The sequence below is a fragment of the Apus apus genome, chromosome 4 (assembly GCF_020740795.1).
Source record: "Apus apus isolate bApuApu2 chromosome 4, bApuApu2.pri.cur, whole genome shotgun sequence".
NCBI lineage: Eukaryota > Metazoa > Chordata > Aves > Apodiformes > Apodidae > Apus > Apus apus.
The window spans coordinates 45,257,440-45,271,493 of NC_067285.1; the positions used below are offsets into that span (position 1 = coordinate 45,257,440).

The 14,054-nt window shown below is 40.5% G+C and overlaps 1 protein-coding gene across 5 annotated transcripts in view; it reads left to right on the plus strand.

The window, feature by feature from the left end:
- Positions 1-14,054, plus strand: part of UGT8 (UDP glycosyltransferase 8) — a 45,928-nt gene that overhangs the window by 7,501 nt on the left and 24,373 nt on the right. For all 5 annotated transcript variants that reach the window (XM_051616995.1, XM_051616993.1, XM_051616996.1 and 2 more), the window contains exon 2: positions 12,769-13,592. In XM_051616995.1, coding sequence (XP_051472955.1) covers positions 12,771-13,592 — 822 coding nt within the window. In that variant the 5' untranslated portion in view covers positions 12,769-12,770. The remainder of the gene's footprint in view (positions 1-12,768; positions 13,593-14,054) is intronic.

The window sequence follows — 14,054 nt, forward strand, 5'->3', positions numbered from 1 at the left end:
CTCCCTTCTCACTTTCACAGATGTTACTAAGCTTTGGTAGTAGTTTATATTGTATCTGGTTTAGATTAATAAGATTTAGTCCCCTTTTTTTTGTGGGATAGTTGTTAGAGAACACAAATCCTGTATGCAAGTAGTGAAATGTTTATTTTGTAAGTTTCCTTGGGAAGACAGTTCTGCCAATTTATCATAATGTACATGGGTGCTGAAAAATACTTTTTTTAATATAGCGTGGATGTGGTGAGATGTTAAACTTGGGCCCTGGTATCAAGAGGTTTGTTGAAGAGAAGGTTCCTGCTGGTGAAGAGCTTGCAGATGATGATTGGCATTGGCAATCATCTAGGGATACAGTGTGTGCTGCAGGCAACACTGCCTCTGCAGGAGTTACCCTTCGGGGAATGAAAGGGTTAACCAACCCTGGTGACCACGGTGTCAGTGGGTCAGAAATGTCTGTTAGAAGTGTTTGGAAGGTCTTGCACAAATTTCCAATCAATAAAGAACTTTTGGCAACAGAAGATGGGGTCAGCTGTGACTCTTTTGTCCGTGTCCTGGTTTTGGTGCCAGAAGTGTACTGTGCTGGTGCTCCATGAAGTGAGCTACAGGACATGGGAGTCTTGCTGCTGCTTCTCTCTTGCTGGCAAAACAACACCTCAATCTGTTGAGCTCTCTTTTAGGGTTCTGTTAAGCCTCTTAGGCCTGAGTGAACTTGGAGGAGACTGTCATGGTAGTCTAAATAAAACTTGTACACCAGTGTACTGTAAATACTGAGAGTTGTTGGGAGAATTAGACCCTAGCTCTAGATTAAGCCTTGCTGGTCCTTGGAAGAATTTGTTTTCCTGTCCCTGGGTTTAAAGAAGTGGAACTTTGAGAGTTGTGTGTTGATATGTATGGTGTTTGATCTCTGGGCACAGAAGTCTCCCATAAGAAATTGAGCATAAAATCTTGTGAGAAGATTTTTGTTTTTTTTTTTCTTACATACACTTTTCTCTCCAGTGCTATAAAGTGGAAAATTTCAGATGGTTTTTAGATATGTGAATAGATTGATTGGAGCATCTGTAGTTGGTGGAGGCTCCAAGTCTGTAAATGTGAGCTGTATCTCTAAGTCTTGTGAGGGCTTATGTGGAAACTCGGCCATGGATGGTTGATGACTATCCAAATTCTTCTTTTTAAGTTTAGAATGTTGTGAAATGGATCAGAGTCTCGGGTCCAATGTGTCAAATTTAAGCGTAACCAAAAGCTGCAATGTTTCTTTAACCATTCATAGCAGCGGATGGTTTGTTATTCTGCTTTGTGATAGATATTTGCCTAATTGTTTTGCAATTTTGCAAAAATGGAGTATTCCAAATTTTAATCTCAAACTACACTTTATACTAAACAGTCTATCTTGCATTAAACTATTTACTAGGGGATTAACATAGCCTATAGCAGAGCTGTAATTAAGAGAGTGTGTTTCTGTTACAAACCTTCATCATATGTTTGTCATCATATAGTAATACTGATCAAAAAGTTGCAGTTTCTTTCCAAAAGTGGAGGAAGGCCTCATCTTCTAGAAAGTGCAGTTTCAGTGGGTAGGAACAGACACATGGGCACATGCAGAAGTATTTACTATGCATCTTGATGGTTTATTGTTGATTGGTTTAGGCTTTTCACCTAGGTTATTTTCTGTCAGTCACAGTCTTAAAGGTGTCAATCATCCTTATCTTGACCTTCTGCAGCCTTTGGATCTATTGCTTGCTTTTTCATTGGTATTTGTAAATTAACAGATTGTGCTTTATTCTCAAGTTGTCCTTGAAAATCTCCAAGCCCTTATTTTAGACCTCTTCTTTCTGAAGTTACAATCCATTGTAGTCAGCCACTGATGCTAGGAATTGGCAGGAAGTTTGTGTTTAAAAATCTTTCTACAGCCACTGCAAAAACCCTGTGTCTTTTCTTGACCCCTACTGGAGCACAGTCTGCACCTTTCAGAAGGTTCCTAAGTTGATATTTGTTCCCTCCCTGGTAATAGCTGTGATCTTGCGCTTAGAATCAAAGTCTGAGGATTGAACTACATAGAGAGAAAAGCTGTTACATACGGTACTCAAATCCTCATTCTAACAACTGAATTCTACTCAGAGATAGTTCAGAGCAAACACTAAAAACAGAATTCTGAAAGCAAAAGGCAGTAACTTGCCATAAAAAACCTACCTGTAAATTTCAAAACAGAACCTAATGATGAACAGATTGAACAAGCGGAGCGTTGGAACGTGTTGTTGTGGCATACTGTTTCGAGCAATTCACTTACTTGAATTGAGGTGAAGAAAAGCAAAACGTTATTTAAGCAAGTATTTTAACCTTGAATAAAGTTGTATTTCGTACTGTAGAAACAAACCTATAGTTTCCCTTCTAGTTCTGTTTGTGGCTTGTTAAAATGTAGTTTGTTGCTATAGGATGAAGTCAGAAACTGAACAGAGAGGTTCATTGTGTTTCTAGGTGTCATGTGATGGCATGACCAGGGCGAGCTTGTACCAAGCTGAAGCGAGCTGGAGTGAAAAATGAAGAACTCCCTCAAAGAATTATTGAAGTTGAAATAAAATCCTGGTAGAATGTGTTTAAAACTAATGTATCTGTGAGGAAGGTGTAAAATTTGTCAGAAAACATTCTCAAATTGTTTTAGATAAACTAGACAAACTTCTCTGCAAGGAATATGTCTCCATTTCCAATAGATGGCTTTTTCACTATGTGTAGTCAGCATTTATCTTTTCAAGGTACTGCGGGTGGAGTAACCATAGGCAGGAAGGACAAGACCTGCATAGCAGAGAGTGCTGAGAAATCTGAGTCACCTGTACATGGAGTCAGGTTGCATTTGTTCAAGTGGCATAGGTTTTGTAGTAGGCTTTTTGTTTCAGGTTTCTGTACTGTGCTTTCTTTTGGTCCTGAGGTCCAGGACAGGGCATCAGGTCTGTTGCAACTTTGTGCGTGCATGTTTGGCTTTGTTCTGGTGCAGGGTTCAGAGTACTAAGCACAGCCTGGCATGAGCTGTCGAGGATGTGTGTCTGCACTGTCTTTCCCCTGCTCCTGGATCTGGGGTTATAGTGCTGGATCTTGGAGCCTGTTTGGTCTTGCTGTCCTGCTTTCATGGAATCATGGTATTCTGAGAGTTGGAAGGGACCTCTAGAGATCATCATGTCCAACTCCCCTGCTAAAGCAGGATCCCCTAGAGCACCCTAAGTGGGTCTTGAATATCTCCAGAGAAGAGGACTCCACAGCCTCCCTGGGCAGCCTGTTCCAGTGCTGTGTCACTCTCACTATAAAGAAATTTTTCCTCATGTTTAAATGGAGCTTCCCATGTTCCAGCTTTTGCCCATGGCCCCTTGTCCTGTCACTGGGAACTACTGAAAAGTGTCAGGCTCCATCCACTTGCATCCACCCTTTAGATACCTGTAGGCTTTAATAAGGCCTCCCCTTAGCCTTCTCTTCTCCGGGCTAAAGAGTCCCAGCTCTCTCAGCCTTTCCCCCTAAGAAAGATGTTCCAATTTCCTGGTAATTTTTGTTGCCCTCTGCTGGACTCTTCCTAGTAGTTCCCTGTCTCTCTTGAACTGGGAAGCCCAAAACTGGACACAGTATTCCAGTTGTGGCCTCACCAGGACCGAGCAGACAGGGAGAATGACCTCTCTTGACCTACCGGCCACACGGGGTGTTTCTTCATGCAATGCTTCTAGGCCTAACTAAGCCTTAAAATACCACTTGCTTTTACTAAAACATTTACAGGTAGACTAGCATTTGCAAATGCTGATCCCCTCTACATAAAGTGAGAGATTTCCAGATTATAAGGATCTTAAAATACTGTTTGAATTGCCCAGTGCACAGCAAGACAAAAGAGAACATTCTCCTTCTTGCCCTTTTTACTTTCGTTTGGGTTATTAAAACATATTCTTGAGTTTTTTAACTAGTGTATCTGGTAGGTTTGCAAACATTAGTGTTCCTTAGGGTGTAAAATCTTTATCAAACTCACTTTCATGCAGCTATTTGGGCTCAGTCTTGAAAAATCATGTAATCATGGAATACCAAGTTAGAAGGGACCTCAGGGATCATCTGGTCCAACCTTTCTTGGCAAAAACATGGTCTAGACAGGATGGCCCAGCACCTTGTGCAGCTGAATCTTAAAATGGGTACTGGTTAAATTGTGACAGTAAAGTATACCTTTTTAACTGAATACTGTTTGCTCAGTTCTAGTGCATATGGAGTGTTAAGAAATTTAAGTCATGTGAAGAGAAATGGGCCTTTGCCCTGTTGTAATATACTTCACATTATAAAAGCACTTAATTAGACTTCAGTCCTTACCTTCAGGTAAATATCTTCTTGACTGATGCTGTCAATTCTGCAGTATTACCATCCCAAAGTAAGTGGGCCTTCCTGTGGTTATAAGTTACTTCAATTTAAAAGACTGATGCAATAATACAAATAATAAAGGCAATCTTCTTAGTTATAATTACTATTTTCAGAAGTTTAGGATTGCCTTCCATAACCTCATTTAAAGCAAGGTTTCATAAACTGCATGTCCTTTTGACTTCATCTTATAACCCCTTTGCTGTTTGTATAACTGACAGGAGTAAGTCTCTCACAGATGATTACAGTGATATTGTAATGCCTGTGAATCTTCTGCTCTTTTACCTGTAGATGTGATGTTCTTTGTACTGATTGAAATGCTTCGGTCATTGGGTAGAAGGATGTATAGTTGTTCAAGAAACTACAAAAGTAACTGCAGAAGTCTGGCCTTGTTTATGTGGACGTGACTTCTTACTAATAATTTCCACTTCTTGGTTAATTTATTCATTTGGTTGAAACAGGAGCCTGCAGTTGCGAGCTAAATCTTGCCACTTACCTAAACTGTTGCAGCACAAAGTAGCAATCATAGCATGCAGTACTTCAGCAATTAGTAACAAGATGTGTGATAGGAAAAGCTTAAGAGTATAAATCCAAAGGTTGTGCAATACCTGTTATCAGAGTTTCTTCCTAGATAATATAATGGTTTGCTGCTCCAAGGCTGTGTGCATTCACACATTTCTGATGCTTTCGTCTGTTTTATGGCACGTGCGTTGCTTAGTAGCAACTGCTTCCTTATTTTAAACTGCAGTTTGCTGCCTGAAGTCAGCTTATTGGCCTGATTTACTTTAATGGTCCTAAAGCATTATGGAATAATATTTCCTATTACCTACAGAATACGTCCAGTACAGCAAGCAGCAATGTTGCCTAAAGGATTTTATAGTTGCCAGTGTAAAGAGTTTAGGAGTTAGGGTTGTACTTTAGCTTGAAGAACATGGTCTTTATTCCTGTGTTTTCTTATACTGGTAATTAAAATCTTCCTGCGTCTGATAATTCAATCATCCTCTGAGATTTGCTTTTCTATATACTTAGGTCAGTGCATTTCCTCACATGGATAGCATTTGCTGGCTTTGGTGCTTGACAAAGAATACTCATGTAGACTACTATTAGATCTTAAAATGTTTTGAGGGGACTTGAAAAATTATTTGTATTGTGAGATATTTTGGAGAATACCACAAATAGAAAGACAGACTCTTTTCCCCTATTTTGAGTCAATGCACTGCATTTAGTATCAGCTGCTTGCATGTGGCTGATACAGCTAAGATTTGTTTTGGGTGCTTGTATTTTTGTCAATCATCCTGTAAGCAGTGTTAGAGAACCTTTTATTTGTCTTGGAATATTTTCTTCCTCTTTCAGCTTTATACTTGACTGTGTTTTTTGTTAGTCATTCCTTGATATCTGAGGCTTGATAAAATGCTTTGCTTACAGGGCCTTCAGTCGTGCAACTAGTATTGTAGGGCTTGGTTCTGTGTTTGTTTAATTGAAATGTTTACATGCCTGTGAGGCTTGGATACTATGCTTTATCTATAAAATGATGTTTAATAACAGCTAAAGCAAACAGATTTGCACAGAAAGTAAGTTAACACCAATGGGATTGAGTAGGCAAGGCAGAACTGGGGCTTCAATAAATCGGGTAACATAGGTAACGTATCAGGTTACAAACTCAGAGCCGTGCTTGTTTTTTTTTTTTTTCTCCTTCAGTGCTTCGTTTTTGTTACAAGTGGTAGCAAGCCATAGGCAGTAGCTGCTTATGTGCTTTTCAGAGGGAGTTTGTAGTGCTCTCAGTAACCAGCTGTCTTTCAGTAACAACCTAGCTCAGGATTTTTCTTGCTGTATTTTCAACCCATGTCTCTTCTTACAGCTACAATACATACTGCCTCACAAGTAAAAAACACATTCCTAAATGTTTACCTGTGGTAAATGCTGCTGGTGGGCATGGTAAGGTGGGCTTGGCTGCTGAGGTGATGATGCACTGCTTATGGATCAGATTTTTTACCTCGGATGGAGATCTAAGGTGTTGTGTTAACAGATGTTGAGTGTGGCTTGGTGAAAGCAAAGCAACCAGCTCTGCAGCAGCCTGGCCAGGGGCCAATATGTGCTGTTGTGTGGAACTGTGAACTGGTAAAGATCCACTCTCCCTATGTGGAAAATCCATCAGATTTACAACTTTAATTTTAATAAAAAGTTAGTTACTGATAACATAAACCTTTCTTTTGTCCAAAGAAGTATTCTGTTTCTCTGCCCTTTTTCCAGCGGCCTCAGTTCAGTGATGGGAAATGTTTTAGAGCATACAATTGTAAAAGTGCAGGGTTTTTATCATCCTTCTCAAAAGACTGAGTTTTGGGTAATAAACTGATATGTGAGAGAGTACAATGCTGTGAACAAGTATGAACTCTGCTCCTTACCACAGCTCTGGTGATAGTTTGCGGTATTCATAGTTTACTGAAATGCACAGAAATCTCAAACTTCCCCTACTTTTGATAGTTACACTTCCAGGGTGCACATCATTACCTTTCTGTCTGGGCATGGTCACTTCAGTGCTAACCGGAAGCCATGCTTGGGTTGGCAGAGGTAAGGCTGCTCCTTTTAATGCGTACTGTTAAAATGTAATGAGTAATTTGAGCCTTTTGGGTAAGGTGACAATCAGCAGCAGCTAGAAAGATTGCTTCTTTACTGTCAGTACAGCCCTGCTGCTTAGTATGAAGGACACCTTTCTATGCATAGGTCCTGGTCTTCTGGCCACAATGCCCAGGTGAACTTAGCAAATGTAAAGAAAGGTGAAAGGGAAGAACTTAAAAAAGCTGATAGCATCACTGATCTCAATATCTAAAAACTTCATTTGTGGCTTTAGAAGTCAGGAGCATTGTATTACTAGTGAATAAAAAACTTTTTTGTATTGTTACGGTATGTGTAAATGCATAAGTATTGATTACTTTTTTGAGTAGCGATAAATATGCAGTTTGAATTCAAGCTGTACTGCATACAGAGGTGCTTGAGAGCCTCTCTTGCTTTTGGATTGTGCTACAATGGAGGAAAATACTTGACAATGGTACTGCTGGCTTGAAAACACTTCTGCGAGATTTGAGTAACCTGGTCTAGTGGGAAGTGTCCACGCCCATGGTAGAGGGGTTGGAACTAGATGATCTTCAACGTCCTTCCAACCCAAACCTTCAGTGATTCAAAAACAGTAGGTAGGCAGCCAGAGGTATAAAGTAAAATAAACTAAACATGTCTGTAAGTTTTACTTGGAGAGTGATTAGCAGATTATTAAAGACAAGCAGTAAATCTAATCTTTGGTAAATATTCCAGTATTGTAATTGACTGTTACATAAATTGTTGTGGAATTATTCTTAAACCATTTTTAAGATTGAAATATAACTGCAGTATTATTTCAGTTTTACAATAATTTAAACATTAAGACTTCTTAATATAATTTCTACTAGTGTAAATATATCTGTTTCTTTCTACATTGCCCAGTCTTCAAGCATCTGGCCTTTGTGAACAATGGGAGGAAAGGATCCTCCCTCCTTTCTTTCTGAGTCAGTTATTTCTGTGTAGTTGCAGCTCTTGTTCTAAATCCTGCTTTTTCTTTCTGGTTGAATGCAAAAAACGCTTCTTAAAAAAATACACGAGGATTTAAGACTGTTTTAGTTAACAGAAGACATCCCTCCAGCAGTTTTCTGTGGATGTGCTTAATTTTCTGCAACACACTTTAAAACTTGTACTTTCTCTTTCATTTGAAAAAAACATATGTAGGTCATTAACTTCATGAAAAGCCATTGGAGTAGGTTTAATGTTTAACCTCTTGGTATTTCTTTATAACTTTCTTACTGCACTCCAGTAGGCGAACTCTTCACAGGCAGGAGCAGTTGGTTTAACTCATACAAAGCCAATCTGCATCTCTTTCTTTGTACCTGTTTTTACTTCTAGGGCTCTTTGGCTGAAAGTAGTGATGGTGTAAATTCACTGATAATTTTGTGGGGTGTTTTCTGTTTGATTTGGTTTTAAAATTATTTTAGAAAATTTTTATTCCTCTTCACCCTCTGTCATAAGAGGTTGTTATATACAAGCTCAGATACCAAAGCCATCGTATTTAATGGAAACAAATCCTAAGGAGAAGGAGTTAGGATGAAGGTAGAAAATGGTTTTATATTGTTAACTATTGTGAAGAAAGGTGTCATCCTATGACTTTCGGTTTTCTTTGCTCTTTTCTGTCAGGATACTTGACAATTCTCTTCATGCTCCTGATACTCAGAAACAGGAAGCAGCTCTTGGATGTTGATCCTTTCTGTTTATTTTGGCAAGCGATTTATGCTGGGAGTTCACCACTAGGGTATGATTGGAAGTTAGTGGGAAGAGTCTCTGTACTCGGGTTTTGATTAGCTGGCTTCCAAATGAGCACCACCTGATTTTCCTGACCCCTGTAAAGCCCATTTTGTCTAGGTGTGGCTCAAGTGTTTTTGTAGATGAGCTGAATCCGAAATTCCCATTGAAATGGGCAAGCCCCTGCAGTTCTCCCTGCCTTTGTGGAAATAACCAATGTGCTGGAGAAGCTTGTTGTTGGGGATTGTTGGAAGGAACGGGCATCTGGGATTAAGCCTGGAGCTGAGCCTGGGTAGACATGTGGTTGCTCTGCTGGTGGTACCTAGCACCTACCTGTTCCCTACCTGCCCTAGTCTGCCAGACTGTGCTCATGATTAATTCATGGAATCATAGAATGGCTTGAGTTGGAAGGGACCTTAAAGATCATCTAGTTCCATGTCCCTGCATGGGCAGAGACACCTCCCACTAGATCAGGTTGCTCAGCAGCCCATCCAACCTGTTTTTGAACATTTACAGTGGTGGGGCTTCCACAGCTTCCCTAGGCAACCTGTTTGAGTGTCTCACCGCCCTGAGTGCTGTTAGATAATGCCCTTGTTCCTGCTAAATGCAAACGTTCCAAGCCCTTTGCTTCTGTCTGGCCAGGGGATGAAATGATGAGGCTAGATCCTGCAGGTTCCTGCCAAAGGCTCAATATGAAGTTCAAGTTGCTTTTTTTTTCAGTAAAAAATGACATTTAATTGACATTTCTCTAATAACATTGTGTATTTAGTATCTCCATGGCATGGTGGGTCCTGTATGTAGTTTTTCCTGTCTAGATGCTTGGATTGAAAAGGAAAGTTGCATAATACCTTCATAATACATTTTTGAGCAGTGATGATTTATCAGTTATGAAGATACTGCAAGCTACAGACTTGTGGGGAAGTGTGTTGTCATCTCTTGTTGCTGCTGTATCTCCAGAAGAGAAACTAATATTTGTGTTAGGTAGTGCTTTAGAGTATGATTCCCATTTAAAGTGTTGCTGCTGGTGAGGGAGGGGCTAGGAAGCAGTGCAGTGGTACTGTTGTCATTTCAGGGAAGCAGAGCTCTAGTTCCCACGGCTTTTGGTGGCATGTGGGTAACATCAGCTGTGGAAAATAGGCCTTAGGGCTAAGGATTGTACCTTGTGTGGTGGTGAGCCTGTGTCTGGTCAGGAGATAAAAGTACAGCCCAACATACCTGTGTCTGGCAACTTGTTGGATCATGATTAGCCCTTGGGCTCCTAGTACCTTTGATCTATACCGCTGACAAATGTGAACTGTTTGAGTTTCCCAATCTTCCCCCACCATACATGGTTTTGTAATATTGCTGACAGGAGCAGTAACAGAACATTGTGGGAATGTTTATAGCATGGGGAGATAGAATAGTTCTTTTCCAAGTTTTGGTAATAATGGTTAATGGTAGCAGAGCACAGCTGGTTGGTATCAATATTGAATACTGTGACAAGCCTATGTACTTGTGCAGTTGCACAACCTTTTGCTGCAGCTTGAAACCTATGGATGGACAGCAAAGTGGGACAGCGAGCAGGGCTTGGTGCTAGCACATCCTTTGTACAGGAGCTCCTGGAAGGGCAGCTGAGCTCTGTGAGTTACTGTTGTTTTCTAGAAAGCCTCCAGTGAAAGCAAAGGGCTAAATTTAAAAGGTAGTTTAGTACCTTAAACCCTCTGGTAGGTCAGGGCATCATTCTGGGAGGTAAGATGCTTTTCAAGTAGTAAGAATGCTTTTTCCAGCTGTATTGGAGAGAGCATTAGATTGCTGTTTCGTTTGATTTAACTGCTACAGTTTGCTGAAGGTGTTGATTTAGGGTAATCTCCAACACACTAATTGAGGCAGTTTAAGAAAAACAACTTGAGCTCTCTTAATGTCAGACAAAGGTGCAGTGTGGGTAAGATTTCATATGCTACTGATAATACTTGCAGAAAGTAATTTTCTCCCTCTTCACCTGAAGTGCTACCTCTGTAAAATCAACCTTTGTGTCTAGAAACAGTGAAGTGTCTTGAGTATTTCCGAGAACACTTTGTCAGCCTGTGAATGTGGTGGTAGTGTGGAGATCTCAATAAATTCTCCATGGATGTTCCTCACTACTTGCCAATGGATACTATAAGGCTTTGTTATGCATCTTCGTGCTGTGGGCTTTGCCATAGGAATGAAAAAAAACTCGCAAATGGTGTCTCTGCACACACTACTGCTGGTAATAATTAGCTTAAAACTGGTTAAGTTTTGTAAGAGATGGTTGCCTATCTCCTAGGCAGTGGCTAACAGTTTCTGAAGACAAAGGCAGAGGAGGGTTCAAATCCAGTAAGAAAACTTCTGTGTGAGAACTTCTATTTAAGTAGTCAGTATACCTTGTGGTACTTTTCCTGCTTTCCTTCAGTTTGCTGCATGCTTCTCACAGAATTCTAAATGTTTCCAAGTCAAGCCACTTGCCGAAGCTGGAGTAGGAGAAAACTGGGACATGTCTCAGAAATCTCAATATTATATAGTAGGAATACAAATATGAGATGGTCTGTTAGTGAGCTGGTAACCTACATAAGTTCAAAAAACAAACCCAACTTAAGTCTTGAGCAATCTCTTGTAGGAAGGGTATAAGACTACACTGTAAGGAGCTGAGAAAGTCTGAGTAGCAGTGTTATCTCTTTCTGTTTTGCTTATTTATAGAGGACACTGCAGCAGACTCGGGTTTCCATGTGGATTGCTTTGGCACGAGAAGAGCAGATGGTTTGGTTTGGCTTGCACTCGGTTCTCTGTCCTAGGAGGGTTGAAGTGACTGAGGAGCTTTCAGATGTGCCCTCTCTGTGCTTCTAATGTGCTTTGCTTTCATCTGCTGCGTTCAGCAGTTTATAGGCTTCACTCACCAAAATGTGGAGGGGGAAAAGGTATTTTCCGTTTCCCTGGCAGCCTGCTGTTGTCAGGAGCTTTGTGTTTTTAGGATGGCACAGTTTAGAGTTTGTACTGCAGTGGATGCTCAAGTGCTGATTTAAGTAGGTTCAGAAGCAAGTGCTTCTGAAAGTGCTTCAGTAGATGTTGCAGTGTTCACAGATGTAGTACTAACTCCTGTTATTTCACTTGTTCTCATACACAAAGTGTAATTTTTTGCAAGCTCAATGTAATTAGGTTGTTTTTTATTTGCTCGTAGCTCCTTTTTGCCAGATCTTTTCACCCCTGTGTGTCTTGATCAGAGTTGATACTAAAGAAAAACAGGAGAATTTGCATGTTCTTTCAGGAGAAAAAAATCCTTTTCTCTGTTCCTGTTGGCTTATATGAAAACAAAATGGCAGAAAATGTTATCCTTAAATGAGAATGGAGAGTTGCTGGTTGAAAAGGATGGCTTGAATGCTGTGGGTGACTATCAGATAAGACCTTGTGGTAGAAATGCTTCTAACCATGTTAAACAGTAGTGCGAAGTGTGGTACTTTCTAACTACAACATTAGGATAGACATAATAGAAGTTAGTTGGGCGGCAAGACTTAATTCTATTTATAACAATTACCTATGTCCTGTGCTCTGAAAATCACCAGTGCTGTATCCTTCAAGTCTTGTGTGTGAATAAGTACAGAATTTGAGTATCTTCCTTATTTGCTTAATATATTACAATGATAGTAATGCAGTTGTGCTTTTAAATATAAACCCAAATGTAGGAGAGTCTGCCTTTCAGAGCTGATGTCAAGATCTTCCATCAGTTGGATGGCATATATAATTTTAAGTGGGGCACGCAGTATCTCTTTGGAGGGTAGTAGCCTCATTTTCTCAGTTTTCCTGCCATTTAGTGCAGGTGCCATATCAGTATCTGTGTGGGAAGAAGTCTCTTGTTTAATGCTAGTTGGAAGGGGAAGGGAGAGGGCAGATCTTGCTGGAAACCAAGCACTCACTACTAAAGACACTCTGAAGCCAAGTGTCTCTCTTGTCCCCTGTGACCACTGCAAAGATGTCTTTGAAACTGGGAGATGTGGTTAGCTTTCATGGCTCAGCCACTAGTAAGTTTTAAAAAATATCCCAGGTAGCATCCAAACCTGTTTTCTGTTGATGTAATGCTTTTGTTTCTCATTGCAGCTATGAAGCCGTTTGCTCCAGCTTTCATTCTCCTGTGGAGTGCTGTTGGGATAGCGAGGGCTGCCAAAATCGTTGTTGTGCCGCCAATTATGTTTGAAAGCCATCTTTATATTTTCAAGACTCTGGCCTCAGCTTTGCATGACCAAGGTCACCAGACAGTGTTTCTTCTCTCTGAGGGCAGAGAGATTCCTCCATCTAATCACTATAGACTTCAGCGCTACCCAGGGATCTTTAACAGCAGCACCTCGGATGATTTTCTGCAGTCCAAGATGAGGAGTATTTTCTCTGGGAGACTGACAGCCCTCGAATTGTTCGATATCCTGGACCACTATTCCAAGAACTGTGACATGATTGTTGGCAACCGAAACCTCATGCATGCCCTGAAACAGGAAAAATTTGACCTGCTCTTGGTAGATCCCAATGAGATGTGTGGATTTGTTATAGCTCATCTTTTAGGGGTTAAATATGCTGTCTTTTCCACTGGCCTCTGGTATCCAGCAGAAGTGGGTGCTCCAGCTCCCCTGTCTTACGTTCCAGAATTTAACTCGCTGCTCACAGATCACATGAATCTATTTGAGAGGATTAAAAATACTGTTGTTTATCTTGTTTCAAGATTTGGAGTCAGTTTTTTGGTTCTGCCAAAATATGAAAGGATAATGCAGAAATACAAGGTTCTGCCAGAACGGTCCATGTACGACTTGGTCCATGGATCCAGCCTGTGGATGCTTTGTACTGATGTAGCACTGGAGTTTCCAAGACCTACGCTACCCAATGTTGTTTATGTGGGAGGAATTCTGACCAAACCGGCCAGCCCTCTGCCAGAAGTAAGGTTTGCTGAACTTTAAAGTAATTTCTGTGGTATCTGGTTTACCTCATGTGATGAGTGGCAGTTGTTAAGCAGTGAATTTCAAGTGGGATCTAGTGTCATTTGTTATTGCTTGGTGAAATACACCATTGGAATCACTGGATGCAGCTTGGGGGGATGGTGAGGGGAACTAGCAGACACAAACTCATTTTGAGTATTTTGTGGTTGCAGGAAGTATTTTGCTTTTGAGTAAAGTTCTTAATAGTACAGGAGAGGAAAAAAATAGTGCATGCTGTCTTGAAATTGCATTGGTGGCTTCTAACCAATTTTGAGGTAGAAGGGAAACAAGGGAGAATGGATGAATACTTCTTACACTTAAAGAAGCCTGATGATAGGTTATAATGTCTAATTTCATGCTGTTAATGCTTCTATGGAGAGTTTGCTTCCCTTGGTTTGATAGGTAAAAATGTCTTGAGGTGAA